The sequence below is a fragment of the Cricetulus griseus genome, chromosome 2 (assembly GCF_003668045.3).
Source record: "Cricetulus griseus strain 17A/GY chromosome 2, alternate assembly CriGri-PICRH-1.0, whole genome shotgun sequence".
Taxonomy (NCBI): Eukaryota; Metazoa; Chordata; class Mammalia; order Rodentia; family Cricetidae; genus Cricetulus; species Cricetulus griseus.
The window spans coordinates 125,338,257-125,358,532 of NC_048595.1; the positions used below are offsets into that span (position 1 = coordinate 125,338,257).

The 20,276-nt window shown below is 39.7% G+C and overlaps 1 protein-coding gene across 1 annotated transcript in view; it reads right to left on the minus strand.

Annotated features, from left to right (window-relative positions):
• The window catches only part of Ints8 (integrator complex subunit 8), a 50,460-nt gene that overhangs the window by 4,516 nt on the left and 25,668 nt on the right, over positions 1-20,276 (minus strand). Inside the window, exons 15-24 of the mRNA XM_027403500.2 lie at positions 18,518-18,719; positions 15,155-15,276; positions 11,388-11,572; positions 9,956-9,989; positions 8,855-8,911; positions 8,699-8,760; positions 6,309-6,427; positions 3,968-4,071; positions 2,432-2,482; positions 33-106 (exon numbers count right to left, since the gene is read on the minus strand). Coding sequence (XP_027259301.1) covers positions 33-106; positions 2,432-2,482; positions 3,968-4,071; positions 6,309-6,427; positions 8,699-8,760; positions 8,855-8,911; positions 9,956-9,989; positions 11,388-11,572; positions 15,155-15,276; positions 18,518-18,719 — 1,010 coding nt within the window. The remainder of the gene's footprint in view (positions 1-32; positions 107-2,431; positions 2,483-3,967; positions 4,072-6,308; positions 6,428-8,698; positions 8,761-8,854; positions 8,912-9,955; positions 9,990-11,387; positions 11,573-15,154; positions 15,277-18,517; positions 18,720-20,276) is intronic.

Here is a 20,276-nt window from a genome sequence, read left to right on the forward strand (position 1 = left end):
CATGTTTTAAAAAAATAATAAAAAAAAAATACCTGTTTTGTTCCTGCAATGACTTGAAGGCTGTCTTGTAATCAATTTCTCTGAGGAACTGACATAAAATTGCCACCTATGTGAATAAATATTTGAAAAAGGTAACATGACCCTGGATTGGGAGAGTAATTTTTTTTTTCATATTTATTTTATTCTGTTTTGTCCACATGTACCTCTGAGTATCACGTGTATGCCTGGGGCCTTCTGAGACCAGAAGACAGCATATGATTCCCCAGAACTGCCCGGCAGTGGTAGGGCACGCCTTTAATCCCAGAGCTTGGGTGAGAGAGGCAGGTGGATCTCTTAGTTCAAGGCCAGCCTGGCCTACACAGAGAGTTCCAGGACACCAAGGGCTGTTTATTATACAGAAAAACCCTGTCTTGGAAAAAAAAAACAAACAAAACAAAAAACAAGATCCCCTGGAACTGGAGTCACAGATGGCTGTGAGCTGACATGTGGGTGCTGGGAACTGAACCCAGATCCTCTGAAAGAGAAGTCACTGTTCTTAAACACTGAGCCAATTCTGCAGCCCAAGAATACATTCTTCAGGAAGCTTGAAATCACACTGGATAAAGTCAGCTCGTATTTATGGATCCCATTTAATTTTTGTTTCAAAAACCTTTACTCCAGATTTTTGTGTCTATCTGAACCACAAGCTAGTTTATCAGTGACCTAAATCAGTTTTAGATCTTTCTTCATTTGAATGAGAAGCTGAAGATGGAAACTGCTAAGCAAGTGTCCCAGCATTCAAGGACATATGCACATGGAATTGTACCCTTAAAAGCTGGCAGATAAAGGTCATTAAAAAAAAAAAAATAGGCTACCAGTCACTAAAAACAGAATAAAGCTAGTTCAACCGGGCAGACAGGTCTGAATGCTCATATTGGAGGGATCTGGGAGTGGTGGGTCAGGGTTACAACAGTTGGTAGCATTTGTGAGGTACAGGATTTATCTCCAGTATTAGAGAAAGCAAAGATTAAAAATAAAAATTGAGGGGCTAGAGAGATGGCTCAGAAGTTAAGAGCTCTGGCTGCTCTTCCAGAGTTCCTGAGTTTAATTTCCAGCAAACACATGGTGGCTCACACCATCTATAATAGGATCTGGTGCTCTCTTCTGGTGTGCAGACATACATGACAACACTTTGTGTGTGTGTGTGTGTGTGTGTGTGTGTGTGTGTGTGTGTGTGTGTGTGTGTGTGTGTGTGTGTGTGTGTGTGTGTGTGTGCACATACTTTAAAAAATAAAACTGAAAGCTGGGCATGGTAGCACTTGCCTTTAGTCCCAGCATGCAGGAGGCAGAGGCAGACAGATGTCTGTGAGTTTGAGACCACCCTAGTGAACATAGTAAGTTCCAGGACAGCCAAGACTACACAAAGACCTTGTCTCAAAAGAATTAAAAAAAAATTGTTTAAAACTTTAAAAAAAGTAGAGAATATCTGAAGTAGTTCATATGCCATGAAAATTATTTTTGTAAAAATAAAACAGAGGGCCAGGTAATGGTGGTGCATGCCTTTAATACCAGCACTTGAGAGGCAGAGGTAAGAGGATCTCAGTCACTTCAAGGCCAGCCTAGACTAAAACGAGAGTTCCAAGACAGCCAGAACTGTTACACAGAGAAACCCTGTCTCAAAAAAGAAAAAAAAGAAAAAAGAAAAAAACCAATGGAGGCAGCAAACTTTTGTCCCAGCACTTGGAAGGCAGAGACAGGTGGATCTCTGAGTTCAAGGCCAGCCTGGTCTACATAGTGAGTTCCATGACAGCCAGGACTACACAGAGAAACCCTGTCTGAAAAAGCAAAAAACACAGATGTCCTAGTGTCTTTACAAAATTGTATAGTATCAAGCATTAGACCATACTCTCTATCTCTTTCTGTCTCTGCATACAGACTTGCCTATTTTGAGCATTTCTTAAAAATGGAATCAGATTAAATATAATCCTGTCTGTCTTTCACTTAGTCATTTTTCAGTTAACCCATGCTGTAGTACATATGTAATTCATTCCTGTATAGAGCTGCAGGATTTTGAGATATAGATACACCACACTTTATTTAACCATCCATTATTTAATGGACGCTGGGATTTTTTTCTCTTTGTTTTGGCTGAGGTGAATGCTGCTGCTATGAACATTCCAGTACAACCTTTTCTAATTCTCTTGGATATTTAAGTAGAAGTGGAACTGCCAAACAATTTGCCAGTAGAAAGCATAAAGTGCTTCTTTTCCAGCTAAGTTTAATGGTCAAGTTTACTAATTCCTACCTGCATCTAGTTCAGTTCTATAAATTATAAATTTAAATATGATAAGCTACTAACAGCCAATCTGACACAAAATAAAAGCTACTTCGAAGCATGAATTTACATATAAACACATGAAAATAAGCCAATACTATAGTATCACAAACTAACCTGTGTGTGACAATTCAGCAAAGAACAGCACTTTATCATTCGTTTTATCACCTACAAAAAGACAATTATTAATGTCAAAAATTAGCTAACACTGACTGTAATATATGTACCAACCACTCTGGTAGTAGATGTCAACAGTAGAGAAGCAGGAAGTATAAGGGAGGACAGCAGCTACGTGGAAACTCAGGGCTTCCTATTCACTTTAGCTAGTTCAAAATGCTATTAAAAAAATAAACTAAAAATCTCTAAGTCTTTCCTTAAAACTTGTTAAATACTGAAAACTTTCATGTTATTGTTATGCTAGTGATCTAAATCAGACTTAATAGCAACATATATATTTTTTTTAAAGAGCAAAACATAATCTGGCTTGATTATGAGAGATGGGAGGATAAGTATGTCAAAGGATGTAACCAGCAAGATGAGTATATATCTAGAGATCTAATGGCCAGCATGATGAAGAAGTAACTTGTCTTACAGGGCTGGAGATGTAGCTCAACAGTATAACTCTTGAGTAGCACACACAAAGTCCTGGGTGAGATCCCAACACCATAAAACCATAATGGTACTTACAATACAAAATAAACTCTAGAAAGAGTGGATTTCAAGGACTGGGCATAGTGGTGCACACCTTCAATCCCAGCACTAGGGTGGCAGAGGAAGAAAAATCTGAGTTCAGAGCCGGCCTGGTCAACATAGTGAATTCCAGGCCAGCCAGGGCTACAGAGACTCTGTCTCAAAAACAAACATAACAATAACAACATGGATTTTAGAGTTTTCTGTTTGATTTTCATCCCAGGCTGGCCTCAGACTTGTGGTAATGTAACCCTCATGCTTCAGTCTTCCAAGGGCTGGGATCCTAAGTATGTACCATAGCAGCCAACTCTGACTTCAAATATTCTTATCACAAAAAGGGTAACTATAACTATGGAAGGCAATGCACATTTAATGCACTAGCACTTTTTAGGTGCATCACATGTTTTATGTCTTAAATACACACATAAGGAAGGGGGTGGGGACACTCAATAGACCCTCTGATGTGAGAACTAAGTGGACATTCTAACAAGACTAGTTAGGTGAGGAAAAATCAAGCATGGTGCTCAGGACTAGGCGTAGTAAATAATTAAATGTGTTTGGTATTTTTGTAGGGCTTTGTGGAAGGGCAGGTCAGTTTGTTAGAAGAGAATCCAGTAAAGTAAGACACTAAAATCAGTTTGAACAGGCTGAGTTTGAGGAGGGTGTGGGTGTGGGTAAGGATATCAAAGCAGCAACAAGCTCTGTGTATATTGATCCTGAAAAGGAGACACAAGTTGAGCATGTGAACACAAGTCTGTAATACTAGCACTGCGGAGGCTGAAGCAGGTGAATCACTAGTTCAAGGCTAATATGGGCTACATCAAGACCATCTCCAAAAGGCCCAAATAAACAAATGGAGAGCAATATGGTCTAAAGCCATCAACTTGAGAGTTATCATCAAAGGCTCATGAAGAAAAAAACTGAAGGTAGACAAGAAGAAAGCCAGCCCACAAAACAACTTACTTGATCGGTATATACATCAGGGGGCACAGCCTTATTAAAGAAGTCAGAGCACACAGCCCCAGCCTGGAGGTAATAGTGAAGAGCTGCTGAATGCTGATTTGTTGCTAAAAGAGGAAACAGGAGTAAGTTACTTGCCATTAATATGCAAGAGTTGAAACAGATTCAGACAATAAATTCAGGGGCCAGTAGGATGGCTCACAAGGTAAAGGTGCTGCCACCAAGCCTGACCACTCAAGCTTGATCCTTGGAACCCACAGGGTAGAAATCGAGAACACAAGCTGTCCTCTGAATTCCACATGTATGCCATGTGCACACATGATGGGGTACGTCCTTCTGTATATGTTTCTCTTATTGGTTGATGAATAAAACAGTTTGGCCAATAGCCAGTAGAGGCAGGAAGATAGGCAGGGCTAGGAGATAGGGAGAAGTCTCGGAGACAGGCGCCTCAAGAGTAGGACACCATGTAGCAGAGGAAGGAGTAACAGGTCTGGACACTTCTCCAGTAAGATAAGACCACATGGAAATACTTAGATTAATAGAAATGGGTTAATAATTAAGACAGAGCTAACCAGTAAGAAGTTCTAGCCATCGACCAACAGTTTTATAATTAATATAGTGTCTGTGAGTTTATTTAGGCTGAAGCAGCAGCAAGACCTGGGGGACAAAAAACTACCACAACATACAATTTTTTGTTTTTAAAGGGTAAAACTTTGTATTTTGCTGAGCAGTGATAACACTTTTTATTGAAGAAAACATTGTGGAAAACTACATATAAAAACAAAAACTTTTCAAAGTGGTAACAATAAATTCTTTACCTCCTAAAACTGATTAGCCAAAATCTAATCATATTTCTCATTAAATTTATAGTACAGGATGTGTGGGTGTGTGGGTGTGTGTGTGTGTGTGTGTAGTAAGTTTAAGTTTGTTTTGTTTTTCAAGACATAGTTTCTCTGTGTAGCCCCGGCTGTCCTGGAAATAAGTCTACAAACCAGGATGTCCTAGAACTCAGATCCACCTGCCTCTGCTGAGATTAAAAATGTACAACACCACAGCCTGGTAAGTACAGGATTTACTACGATGGAGATTTTTATTTCCCTTATGTCCAGACTAGAAATATATCCTAATTTTTGAAAGTACCTTACAATCTACATATCTAGTGTGCAATTAGACATTCAGGTTTGGCAATGCATTCTTTTGAAAGCAAGGATGAAAATAGACGTTAAAAACAAGCAATTAGGGCTAGGAGACAGCTCAGAGGTTCTGAGCACTGTCTGTTATTCCAGAGTTCCTGAGTTCAATTCCCATCAATTACCACATGGCGGCTCACAACCATCTATAATAAGATTTGGTGTATGTTTCAAGTATACAGGCAAATACCCAGGCAGAACACTGTATACATAATAAAGAAAGAAAGAAAGAAAAAGCAATTAGCTAGCTGTGGTAGTGCACACCTATAATCCTAGCAGTTGGGATGTAGAGGCATCACAATTGGAGTTTAAGGCCATCCTCCGCTAAGTCATGAATACAAGGCCAAAATGAGCTACAAAAGACCCTATTCTCAACCCTTTACAACACTTCCAAAAATTACTGGACACATGGAAGTTCATTTTATTATCTCTTCTACCTTTAAATTTTGAAATTCCTTTTTTAAAACATTGATCCCAAAAATGATACCAGTCAGAAATTTTATCTGTAGAGCAATATGAATTTTGGAAACTCCATATTAACTTGGAAATCTTATGACAGACATAGAATTGTTCATGGGGGAGCTAAACATTAATTTCTAAGAATACAGATTGTAAAGTATATATGTACCTTTGTGTTTGTGTGTGTGTGTGTGTGTGTGTTTGTGCACTCGTACACATGTGCTTCCGAGTTTGAGACAGGATCTTACCATGTAGTCTTAGCTGGCCTAGATAGTACTATGTATCTTGAACTTGTAGCAAATCTCCCTATGTCAGCTTCCCAAGTGCTGAGATTATAAGGATGAGGACCAAACTTAACCAGAATTCTTACATTTACTCACATTATTTATTTATTCTGTGTATGTGCATACCCTAGCACACACAGAAGGTCAAAGGACAACTCTCCAGAGAAGGTTCTCAATATTCACCATATGGGTCCTGCATATTGAACTCAGGTCATTAGGCTTGGTAGCTAGTACTTTTACCCACTAAGCATCTCCCCAGGCCCAGGCTAGAAATCTTAAACAATTTTACAAACAAGTTTCATTCATATTACCAGATCTGGGGAGATGGTTCAATGGTTAAGAAAGAGTACATATTGTGCTTCGGAGGACCCAGACACAAATGAAACATAAAGCAATGACTATCTCACTTACCAAAATAAATATCTGCTTGAATAATTAACCAAGCATGGTTGTTCGGATTTATACTGAGTGTATATCGAACTAGCTCTTTCACTGTGATTGCTACGGCTTCAAAATCCACAGACTGGAGGCTGAAGGAAACATTACATATTAATCTCTATTTTCAAATTCCATACAAGTATTATTAGAAAACAAAAGACACAGCCAAAAATCTCAGTAGCCAGAATGATACAACCTTTACCTCTGCTTGACATTAATTAGAGCAACCGCAAAATTATGTTTTCTATTAGCCACAAAAAACCTAAGAGCTCAAACACTAACAAATACTCCTCTGTGACCTTACATCTCCCCAAGACTTCTCACAAGAGTGTGCTCCGGATTCGCTGTTTCACTGACCCTAATGAGGTTACAAGGTTACAGGATGGCAAATATGCTACTCAATGCTTTACACAGCAACACAGTCAAGAAAACAGGGAAAAGGGCCAAATGCTCTGGCCTGAGAAAAGTGGGGCCAGCACCCAACATACAGCCAATTGCTCCTCTTTCCTAGACACCAAAAGCTTAGTGAAAGGGAACTCAGGCCTGGGATTCAGAAGCAGATGAGGCTCAAATGCCACAGCAAAGGAACATGACAAAGCACTTCTATTGGCCTAAAGGGTTAGATTGTGTCATCATCCACAACTGTAGCCAGTACAATGAGGAAGAAACTATAATAGTTAGCAAAAACCAGTACTAGATTTACAGCTAAAGGAATTAAACTTTTTTTTTTTTTTTTTTGGGGGGGTTTTCGAGACAGGGTTTCTCTGTGTAGCTTTGGAGCCTATCCTGGCATGGACTCTGGAGACCAGGCTGGCCTCGAACTCACAGAGATCCGCCTTCCTCTGCCTCCCGAGTGTTGGGATTAAAGGTGTGTGCCACCAACGCCCAGCTGACTTATGTTATTTTACTGAATCTGTAAAATGTTAGCAGGTGTAAGAGTCCTATCTATGTAGTAACCAGTGTTAATAGTGACACTTAATGCAATGCCATCCACACTGTTCTTGGAATGCCATCTTAGGAATCCATAAGGAAAACTAGGGGCTGGGAATGTAGCTCAGTTGCAGGATGCCTGCCTAGCACTGGTTCTGAGTTCAATTCCCAGTATCATTCAAAACAAAGAAGCAGGACACAAAACCATATGATTCTTGGAATGCTGTACCATATAGAAAATTATATGTAAAATCAGAAACATGCACAGTAAAGTCTGCAGCCTGGGTGTCGGAGCACAGATAATAAAGCATGTTGTTCCTTTGGTCACAGAGGCACTCTAACTTTCCAGACTGCTGCATGTAACACACCTGCTCTCCTCTCCTCCCTCTCTCCCTCCCTGTTTTGTTTTGTTTTGAATTGGCCTCAAGCTCAGTGATCTTCCTACCTCAGTCTGCTGAGTGCTGGGATTATAGAAAAGAACCACTGTTGGGAGGGACAGGGTCCAAGAATGGAGTCCTATGAGGAGATTTCTGAGTGCTTGTGAGAGAACTCCAAGAAACCAAGACTAGAGTCTTGTGACCTCAGTTGCTTCAAAAAAACATGGAACTGTTCTTAGATTATGCTTTTATGCCCATCCCACAGGTAGTGGATAAGAGCGAGTTTACTTGAGATTATTCATTACAATTTATATGGTTTTATGGAGAAACATGTTTTTGTCACATACAGCTTGGCCTTGTGAGTGTACACTTTACTCTGTAACTCTTCTTATCCCTCAGGGTATAAACTGTCAGATGCTATGACTAAAGGTGGCTATTGCATGAGACTTTTCCACCTCATTTATCAACTCCATTCTCCCAGGCCTCACCCCTCCAGAGTGGTGAGCATACCACCAGGCCTGCTGCTTCCAAACTCTGGGAAACGGAAGACAATTATTTATATTCACTGCACTACCTTTCTATCTACCTACTAAAACTTTTCTTCTTCAAAGATGTCACTGAGATTGCACACCTGAGGTTGGGAACCTGTCCTTCAAGCACATAGGAAGCTTAGGCGGGATGGGGCAGGGATTTGAAAAAGAAACTTTGGGCCATAAAACAGCATGATGCTGTACTCCTGTGACCCTAGCATGGGGGAGTTCAAGACCAGCCTAGACTACAAACAGAAACACATGTAAAGGAAGGAAGGTGAGGCTGGTCCTATGACAGCTACAGGGGGTTGGGATACTGAAAAAAAATCAAAGCAGAAGAGAATTACAGGGAATTATAAAACAAATCACTCTTATAATTGTTAGGAAGATAACAACGGTAGCAGAGAAACGCAAAAATGTCTACAGAATCCTACATACTTGTGGCCTTCAATTATCTCAGGTTATCTGTATCAAACAGGATGATTTCTAAATACATAATTTATTGTAAGCATATACTACTACTTACTTAGGAATGGAAGATGGCCAAATAGAAATGTGTTCAGCTGTGATATCATTCACAATGTCCTCCTTTTAGAAAGAAAACGTGTTTTTTATTTTTAAGCAGTATAATTTTTAACAATTTCTTTCAAATAATTTTAAAATGAAATTATAAGACACTGACCCGAACATTGTGTAGCTTCACAAAGAGTGATAAAATAATAGTCAAAACCAGTGGTTCCTATGAGAAAAAAAACACAAGAATATTCAAAAAGTATGTGTGCTGGTGTTCATGTACCCTGTCACCCCCAGGGACAACACGTTTTTCTTAACAGAGAACTGTATCAGCTGAGAACTTGACATCTACAGCTGAGCACACTAAACTCTTTCAGCTTCACAATAAAATCACAGCACACAATACACAATGAAATCATCACAGTTAGATCCCTGGCTTAGCATCACTATAAATCTTTTTTTGTTGCTGTTTTTTGTTTGTTTGTTTGTTTTTCGAGACAGGGTTTTTCTGTATTGCTTTGAAGCCTGCCCTGGAACTCACTCTGTAGACCAGGTTGGTCTCAAACTCACAGAGATCCGCCTGCCTCTCTACCTCCCACTGGGACTAAAGGTGTGCACCACCACCGCCCAGCTTATATCTTTTTTTTTTTTCTTTCCCATGTTTTTGGGAGAGCAATGCTAGGAAATTGAACCCAAACCTCTGAGCAAACACTCAGCCATGGACTATATCCCCAGTGCCCCCCACCACCACTTTAGTTTTCCCAGTGTCCCCTTTTATTTGACATTTGGTTATCTTTCCAAAACTTCTAGCTACTTCCAAAATTGAGCTATGTATTCATTTAAAGTGATATTTAAAAGATGAAATCAAGGTTATGACCACTAAGTGAACATGGAATTAGTATTAAGTAGAAATGAAAGCCAGAGCCTCAAACACTTATGGAGGCTTGTATGTGATGGGCTTTTTGTATGGATTTTTGTATGTTTTGTTACGACTAGGTTTCCTTACATAAACCATGTTGACTTCAAATTTGGAATCCTCCTATCTTAGCTTCCCAAGTGTTTGGATACTTGTGTTTGCCACCACATCTAACTTAAGACTTAATTTTAAAAAGCCCCCACTATATTTATTAAAACCAGAGAGCAAAATTCATTTCTTAATTCAGATTATCCCATGCTCAATAAAGATCGCTACAGACAAATACTTGTTAGTGATCAAACCAGCATTTGAAATCTTATAAAACTCAGTAATTACATTAAAAAAAAAACTTACCCGTAATTTTTTGATAAAAGAAAGTAGTTCACTCCTACAAAAAAATTCGTATATATACTTAATATGAGACATTAAAATAAGACAAAGAATGCAAGTGATATAATGCTTTACTTCCCCCTCTTAGTTATGAAAGGTATGTCTCTAGCCAGTCACAGTAGTGCATATCTTTAATCCCAGAACTTGGGGAGGCAGAGGCTGGAGGAACTCTTAGTTCGATGAGACCAGCCTGGTCTACAGAGTGAGTTCTAGGATAGCCAAAGCTACGCAGAGAAACCTGTCTCAAAAAACCAAAAAGAAGCTTATCATACCCAATGTCAAAATAACCTAGGAACATTTATTCTCTATTTTAATCACATGAATTTCTCAATATTACACACTGCACACAATACTAATTTTGAATTCACAGAGATAAAATTAAATTGATCAGGCTGGCATGATGGCCTAATAGGTAAAGGCACTTGTTGATAAGCCTGAATTGGATCCTTGGAACACACTTGAGAAAACAGGAAAGAACCAACTTGTACAGTTGTCCTCTGACCTCCATACACATACAACCACTCCAGAAAAGCAAACAAACAAATAATTAAGATGCTGATAATCTATAGTCTTCTCAAACAAAAGGGATTTCCAGGAACAGCCAGGCAGAGAAGAGCACCTTAGAATGTTTATAATTATGTTTATTTATTGTTTGTCCACACACAGACACACAGATGCACATGACATGCAAATGCATGCACACACAAACACACATAATGACATATAGATACAAAGACACACACACACATGCACACGTACAGAGACACACTGTACACAGAGACACATACACAGCAGACATGCATGGAGGCACACACATGGCAATGGTGCACCTGTGGAGAACAGGCAACAACCTGTAAGTGTTAGTTTTCTTCCTCCAGCAGGTTGGGGGATTGAACTTGAGGTGTCAGGCTTGGTGGAGAATGCCTTTACCCAATAAGCCATTTCACCAGTCCAGAATTCTTTTTTGTTTTCCTTTTTGGTTTTTGAGACAGGGTCTAAACTATGTAGCTCTGGCTGTCTTTGAACTCACTCTGTAGACTAGACTGACCTCAAATCCAGAGAGATCCGCCTGCCTTGGCCTCCCAAGTGCTAGGATTAAAGGCATGTGCCACTGTGCCCTTCTCTAGAACTCTTAAAATCTTGGGTTTTAAGATGATTATACATTATACAGTATTGTATATGTTACACACATATATGTATATATGTATAGTATATTAATTATACGTCAGGTTTTTCAATTTTGTTTTACACAAATGAATCCATAGTCTTGTGAACACTAGGTAATACTCTCCTACTCAGCTACATCACAGCCTAAGATTATCTATTTTTACACTCTACAGGATAAAGATGTTCTGGAAAAAATACAGGCAAATGCAAAAGTATCACTGAAACATACCGATACATTATGCCTAGTGTAGATTCCCTCTGCTTTATTAAACTAACTCTGCCATCATTTCCTCGTTTGTGCTGGTTAGACACACTGCAGATCTGAACAATAACTTCCCAAAGGTCTTTAGCAGTCCGCCTACTTTCTTTAGGGCCTGGAAGTTCCTTGCAGGTGGCTGCTAAAAGCTGTCCAAGCTGTAATGTGAAAATCAAACAAAAATATATAAAAAGCAAGTCTAATTCACATGACAATCTTAAAAGAAGGGCACACTGGAAAATGACAGGAACCTATGCAAACACTCAAACATTCATGCTTAGTATTCAATATACTGAGAACTCCTCCTCCACCATGTGGGTCCTGGGGATCAAACTCAGGCTGTCAGGCTGGGTGGAAAGCACCTTTTATATGCTGAGCCACTGCACTGGCCTCAGTCAGGATAAAATTAAGATGATTACAGAAGGTGATTGATCTAATTAAAATTGACAGAAGGCCCTAACATGCAGGACCAAGTTTGGAATAAAGAATAGAAATGAAAGTCAGAGGGAAATAAAGGTCCTCAAATATGAGAGGGTACAAGTTTAATTCAAATTCAGGGCCAATAAGATGGTCCAGTGGGGCTGGATGGTGGTGGCACATGCCTTTAACATCCTAGCACTTGGGAGGCAGGGGCAAGTGAATCTCTGTGAGTTCAAGGCCAGCCTGGTCTACACAGTGAGTTCCAGGACAGCCAGACCTACAGAGGAAACCCTGTCTCAAAACAAACAAACAAAGATGGCCTAGTAGGTAAAAGCTCTTGCCATGCAAGCCTGATTACACCTGATAACCTCAGTGTGATCCCTAAATCCCATGTTTTAAAACAAAAACCTGGATATACTATATTAATTTCAGCATTCCTATAGCAAGATGGGAGACAAAGACAGCAGAGTTCCTGGAAGCTATTCAGGCAGCAAACCAGAGAATGCAGCATGGCAGGCAGGTACAATAGAGGTCTTCAAAGCCCATCAGGAAACCCCAGTGCCCACAAAACTGGACCCACAAAGTTTTTTTTTTTTTTTGGAGTCCCTACTATTTAATAAGGTACCTTCTTTAGGAAAAAGGCAGGATTTCGACAAGTAAGAACTGGTATTTTCCTAATTTTTGTTATAAAAATTTTCTAACAAAAAGATCTAAATAGTTCAACAAATACCTGACACTCCACATACTGCAGTGTTTCCTTTTGGTTATGGTTTTATTAGAGCAACACAAAAATAACTAATACACCAGAGATCATATGCTTAGCTGAGGGTCACTGAATTTACTAGACAAGTAAATTTTTATTTAAAGGTATTATCTTGGAGTAGTGGTTATGTCTAAAATCCCAACACTCAGGAGAGGCCAAGGCTGAAGTCTAAGGCTAGCCTGGACTATTTATCACATTTATGGCCAGCCCAGGCCACACATTAAAACCTGTCTCAAGAGGGAAAACTTCTCCCCCTCACACACAATCTTAAACACCTCAAATTACCTGAACTAGATAGCCCCTCTTGAGCACCTATGCTGGGTAACATATAGTACACAAAATATAAAATTAACTGCTTTCAAGAACTCCCCATCTCTGCTGGGTGGTGGTGGTGCATGCCTTTAGTCCCAGGACTCAGGAGGCAGAGGCAGGTGGATCTCTGTGAGTTCGAGACCAGCCTGGTCTACAAGAACTAGTTTCAGGACAGCCTCCAAAGCCACAGAGAAACCCTGTCTTGGGAAAAACCAAAAAAAAAAAAAACCAAAAAAACAAAACAAAACAAAAAAAACGAAGAAGAAGAACTCCCCATACAATTCTTTTTGACATAAACAAAAATGTCAACACTTTGACAAAAGCAGGATGAACATAAAGTTAGCAAGAGGTGAAAGTGATTATTCCATTTAGAAAGAAAGATCACTGTGAAGAAGTGTAACTTTGGTTTAATAAAAAGCTGAACAGCCAATAACTAGACATGATTTCTGGCCAGAGAGGATGCTGGGAAGAAAAAGGTGGAAATGCCAGTAGACTCAGAGCAAGTGGAATAGGCACTATGATGAGGTAAAAAAGCCACGAGGCAGAAAGTAAATTAATAGAAATAGGTTAATTTTAAAAATCAAGGAACTCCAAAAGTTACAAGCAAAGTACCAGCCATTGGGAGAAAGGCACAGAGTAGACCCACCCTCGCTGACTTTGGGAGGACTCGACCTGCCCATGCCTTGACCTTGAACTTCCAGATCCTGAAGTATAGGACAATAAATTACATTATCTACTCCACCTAGTTGTGGCACTTTGTTGTGGCCAATAAAGCAAATTCTTTAAAAAAAAAAAAAAAAAAGAAAGAAAGAAATAGGTTAATTTAAGTTATAAAAGATAGTCAGAAACAAGCCTAAGTTAAGGCCAAGCTTTCATAATTTATGTAAGTCACAGAGTTGTTTTTGTGAGCTGTCAGCCCAAAGAAAAGCCCAACTACAGAAAACACATAAGCCAAGTGAGAAGAGTCATGCTGGCATGAAGAACAGACAGCATGTGCAAAGAACAGAAAGAAAAAGCATCCGCACAATGCTGTGAGCTACCAACAGAGGTGGCTGACGAGAGCTGCAGGAGGACATGCCAAAGAAGCACTCACACCTTAAAAGGCCTTGTAGGTCAGATTAAAAAACCTCAAGGCTCAGCCCTTAGAAGAACTGGCTGCTCTTCTAGACGATCCAACTTAATTCCCACCACCCACATGATGGATCACAACCATCGTTTAACTCATGTTTCAAGAGATCCAATGCCCTCTTCTGACTTTTTTTTTTTTTTTAAGATTTATCTATTTGTTATGTATACAGTGTTCTGTCTGCATGTATCCTTGCAGGCCATAAGAGGGCACCAGATCTCATTACAGATGGTTGTGAACCACCATATGGTTGCTGGGAATTGAACTCAGGACCTCTGGAAAAGCAGCCAGTGTTCTTAACCTCTGAGCCATTTCTCCAGCCTCCTCTCCTGACTTTTGAGGACAGGTAAGTGCATAGACATGTATGCATTCACATTAAAAAACGTTCTTAAAACTTAAAAAACAAACAAACAAACAAAAAAAAACCCAAGTTGTTTTCCTAAAGGATTAGCACTACTGCTACTATAACCACTTGACATCCTCCCCCTGACTAACTGTGTAATGGAATTGACAATAAGCCCTGTGCCTGTAAATACTCTGCTATTGTCATTATAAAACAATGTTCCCCTTTCTGGTCCAAGGGGGGAAAAAAGGATTGAACTCAATCCAATGAGCTCAAATGCATGCATGCCTAACTAGTTCCTGTCTAATTGGGTAACTGCTCAAAAAGGAAAGTAGGTAGAAGTCATGTTCTCCACCTGTTCAGAGTCTGGCCTTAGCAGTCAAAGCAAGAAATGATAACAAACCTCCTGCTACTTTAACGATTTCAACAAAATGTTTGCTGAACCTCCTAACTTGTGTTTGTATGTTCACATTATTTGGTATTAGGAAGCAGTATCAGGACAAAGTCAAGTGGCTTGTACTATCCAAACTATAGGGTGTTAGGATTATTTTGGTTTCATATATGCTAGGAAGGGGCTGTAGAAACTAAGCTACATTACCAGCCCAAAACTATGTACTTCACTACAAACTGACAAGTGCTTGCCTTAACTGACAGGGCACCTGAGAAATCAGACAAATTTCAGAGTAGAAACTAATGACATGGGTACAATAATACAGAGTACTAGCAATACAAAATACCAATACTCTGATAATCATTTTATATTAAACATTAATTACCTTTACATATGGATTACTCTGAAGTAAAAATGCAGGAACTTGCAGAGTAAGATACTCATTTTCTCTCCAGTTTAACATAAAAGCAACACACTCTTCAGCTACAACTTGACGAAGAGGAATATCTAAAAAGCAAGGAAAGAAACAGTTGGAATAGCCAAGTGTGGAGACAAAAGTGTAGAATCTCAACATTCAGGGAGAGGTAACCCAGGCTCCACAGCAATTGCAAATGCAGTCTGGGTTAAAAAAGACCTTACCTATAAGTAAGTGAATGAATAAATATAAATGTGATAGAAATAATTTAAAATATAAAAGTAGTAAGGGAGAAAAAATAAATAACCAAAGCTTGTTTTAACCATTTAAAAATACCAAAGTATGTTGTGATTTTTTTTTTGCCTCAAAGCAGTAGTAATATTTTAATGTACTTTAGGAATAAGAATATAATGCATCATAAATCACAATGCTAAGACAATGCCATGGAGAGACAAATGAATCTAGTGCCTGAGGCTAGAAGAGGCCATTGGGTTTCCTGGAACTGGAGTTATACATGGTTGTAAGACACCATGTGACTGCTTAGAACTGAACTCAGATCCTCAGTAAGAGAAGCCAGTAAACCTAACTGTGGTGATATTTTGTTTATGATCTAACAAATAAAACTTGGCCTGAAAATCAGAGTGCAGATCAGCCATAGAGGCCAGGCAGTGGTGGCACACACCTTTAATCCCAAGACTCAGGAGACAGGGGCAGATGGATGTCTGCGAGTCCAAGGCTACCATGGGCTACATGAGAGTGAATCAGTCTAAAAAATAAACAGAGCTCACACATTTGACCCTAGAACTTGTGATCACATGCCTTTAATCCCAGCACTAAAGAGGTGGAGACAGGAGTGATATGGCTGGGCAGAGAGAGGGATTTAAGTCAGGAGGAGACAGGAGCTCAGTGCAGTCTGAGGACAGGATCGGCCCTTTGGTGTGAGGACTCAGTAGAGGTAAGAGGTCTCTCTAGTGGCTGGCTCCTTTACTTCTCTGATCCTTCAGCTTTCACCTCTGGGGAGTTTTTATTATTAATAACAATTAGAATCCGTGCTACACCTAACCTGAGTCATCTCCCCATCCCCGCTCAACTTTTTTTTTTCTTTTCTTTTTTCTTTTTTTTTTTTGAGACAGTGTCTCTCATTGAATCTGCAAGGGCACCCCTTACACATGTACATACACTAGACAAATCTCTCTCTACATCCTGACCCACAAAGAGATTCCAACTCTGGCTCTTACAGTGACACTGATTTGGTCTATGCTGTAGTAAAATACCTAGGTACATAATTATGGCTTAGACAAAGATAGGAACTATACCTACCAATGGGAAGAAAAAATTCATTTCCTTGTTTTTCTCCAAAACATTTCAAATAATTTTTCCTTCTCATTCTGAACAATAGTGACAGCATAAGCTATAGGACAAGTTGCTGACCATGTTAGTTCAGCAATGTAAATCATGGGCTAGAGCTACAGCTCAGCAGTAAAGTACTGGGCTGGCATGTGAGGCTCTGGGTGCAATCCCCATTACCATCCAAAGCAAACACATCATGCTAACAAAGAGCACTGGTTCACTAAAGGTAAAAAACATCAACACACATTGTTGAAAATGTGTTATCACACATTTGAAAATTACAAGTCTCTTTGGAAACTAGAATGTAATAATTAAACTTGTTCATAATACACCAGAGGACTACCAACTATTACCATTTGGGCATAGTGTTAACATCTTTCTTCACAATTCAATTTTAGTGTCTACAGTATCAAACATATACATTAATTCCTGTAATTGCATCTCATACCTCTGAGATTAAGAAACTACTTTACCTAAAAACCATCCATGTAAGTCACAGGTGCTGGTTTACATGATCACTTTCAGAGTGAGCTATTGAATATTTGAAGTGGACCCTCAACCTCTGATCCTGAAGTGAGTGGCCACAAGTGAATTCCTAACACCCTTCAATCAGTTGGAATGCATTTATTGCAGTAGTGAGAAGATAAGTCTTCAACCAGTGCAGCTAAGGACATTTTGTCCTTTTAAGCATATATACCTTTTTTATATTAAAAACAAAAAGAACACACATTAAAATTAGTAAGACCTAAAGTTGATACAACTCTGTGAGCTTCTACACAATTAGCATAGGCATAAGGAATGCTATTCTTATAAAACCTTAAGTGGCACTTCCCATTCAGTTTTACACTTTCAGTACAAAATATACTTTATACACTTATTCGCCACCAAAACCAAAAAACTTCATGACAGAATTAGAAGTAGAGAGACAATTACTTTTATATTCCTTTTCATAACTCCTGTCCATTACCTATCTTCAGTCCTTTCCCATCCCTTTTTAACAGACTATACATTTTTGTTTTGTTTGTTTGTTCTGAAAAAGAGTCTCTATGTAGCTCTGGTTATCCTGGAACTCACTGTGTAGACCAGGCAGGCCTTGAACTCAGAGTTCTAATTGCCTCTGCCTCCTGAGTGCTGGGATTATAACCTTATACAACTAAACCAGGCTTCTTAAAAGGGTATCATAAAATTTCAATATAAGACCTGAGTGTGCTAATTCATACCTGGAATGCCAGCACAGGAGACTGAGAGGCAAAAGGCCCAAGTGTAGGCCAAGCAGAGTGGCATATACTTGTAGACCCAAATACTCTGCAGGCCAAGGCAGGAGGTTCACTTGAAGTCAGACAGATGGTCAACATAGAAAGACTATGTCTTAGAAAATAAATAAAATTACAACATACAGTTCCTGCAATGTGTTGAAAAGTCCAACAAAACTCATTCCACCCTAACCCCAACCCCTGCCTCCAAAACTTCTAAATGTGAAATAAGATTTCTACATATATAATCAGGTGAACTGAGGTCACACTGGTTTAGGGATGACCCTAAATGCCGTAAGGAGTGTCATTCCAAGAGAAAAAGCAGCCACATGAAAGAACAAGGGCAAGAGATTAGAAGCATGCACTGACAGCCAAGCAATGCCAACGACTGCCAGGCACAGCAAGAAACTAGGAAGGCAAGGGCAAACTGTTCCCCACAACCTTGGTAGGCCAAGGCTGAGTCACTCTGATGTCATATGTCTAGTCTTTACAACAGTACAATGGCAATTTATGTCATTTTAAGCCACCCCATTTGCATGGTTGCTATGGAAACCCTAGGGAAGAAAGTTTCTCCTCTGTCACCAATGTTCTCAAGTCACCTCCAAACCCAAAATGTGCCAGGACAGAAATTTTCCGATAGAGGTAAAGTCAGGTAAACAGACACGCACCCAACACATCCCCCAAAAGTAAAGTACAGAATTTTGTCTGTGGATGTGTGCACCAGTCTTACCAGGAAGCCTCATTTCCAGATATCCTCGGACCCTACTAATAAGATCAGAAGGAGGTCTCTCCCCTGATTGGCCCATTCCAGCTTCATGGGTGTGAATATCCAAAAGTAACATCTCATTCAGCATAACCTGCCGTAGTTTCGGTGAGAACTCTGTTACCAACTCCAAACAAGCTGCAAATAGCTGTTTAGCATGGGGAAAGTCCTACAAAAGCAAGAAGATAGCTTTAGTCAGACCTATGGAGCCAAAGTAATGTACATCTTCACAGACACTGGGAAAAAGAGAAGGGTACAAATAAATGAAAGGGTTAACACTGCTGCTAGGAAAGTGCGGCTAGATTACCTTTTTCTTTACTCTTGATTTATTACAATAAGTACCTAAACAAGCTGGACACAAATTATACAGTAGCAAAGACTTTGATATTACCCAAGTATTAAATTTTATGACAAGAACCCTTCTCACCTAACATACTCAGAATTTGAACATAGACCCTGAAAGAGGTTTCACATTCCACATTCCTTGCATAACTACTGTGTAACTACCTAATAAAACAAATATAATCAATGTTCCACTCACTCCTTTCCTATCCGTCACACTGCAAACTATTATTAACACTCTGCCCATCCCTTTTCAACAGTGTGACTTGCCCCATTCAATACATGTAACAGCCCTCACAATAAAAGGTCTTCTCAGTTATCTTAATGGAATCAGGGGCTAGACCCCAGGGTTCTGCCAGTCTTTGGGGGTAGGGGGTAGTTGGCTTGTTTCTTAGACAGGACCTCAAGATGCAGACATGGGCTTTCAGGAACTTCCAATGTAGACCAGGATGGTTCCATTAGCATGGCCATCACAACCAAGCGCTTCTCTTTCCCTTACAGACTTTTTCTTTTGGATTTTCAATACAAGGTTCACTATGTGGCACTGGCTCTATAGTGTGGAACTCACTCTATAGACTAGGTTGGCCTCAAACCAGGAGATTTGCTTGCCTCTGCCTCCCAAGTTCTGGGATTAAAGGTCTGAACCACTAGGGCTGGAGAGATGACTCAGAGGTTAAGAGCACCAGATGTTCTTGCAGAGGACCTAGGTTCAATTCCTAGCACCCACATGTCAGCTCACAACTGTCTGTAACTGTTCCAGGGAATCCAACACTGTCACATAGACATACATGCAAGTAAAACATCAGTGCACGTAAACGAAAAATAAATCACTTAAAAAAGTGAGTGCACCACCACAGCCAGACATAGACTTACTATTTTTATTGTGTGCATACTAGTGTTTTGTTTGTACATATGTGAATGGGTGTGTCCATAAAGTGGGCATTAGACCCCATTGAACTGAATTTAGAATGTTGGTAAGCCACCACATGGGTACTAGAAACCAAACCCATGCCTTCTACAAGAGCAGCAAGTGTTCTTAACCAGCAAGTGTTCTTAACCGATGAGCCATCTTTTCACACTTGCTATCTTTTCCTGTTTTGTATTTGTGTGATATCTATACTCATCACAACACTCTTGGACCTGATGGTACTCTGCTCTAGGATTCCACTGTGAACATTACCATCAGGAAAGGAGGGCTAGAGAAATAGCTTAGCAGGCAACAGCACATGCTGTTCTCACAGAGGACCCAAGTTCAGTTCAAAGCACTAATGTCTGATAGCTCACAAACTCCTATAACTCTAAATTCATGGAATCTAAATTCAAGGGCACCTACATGCATTACACACACACACACACACACACACACACACACACACACACACAA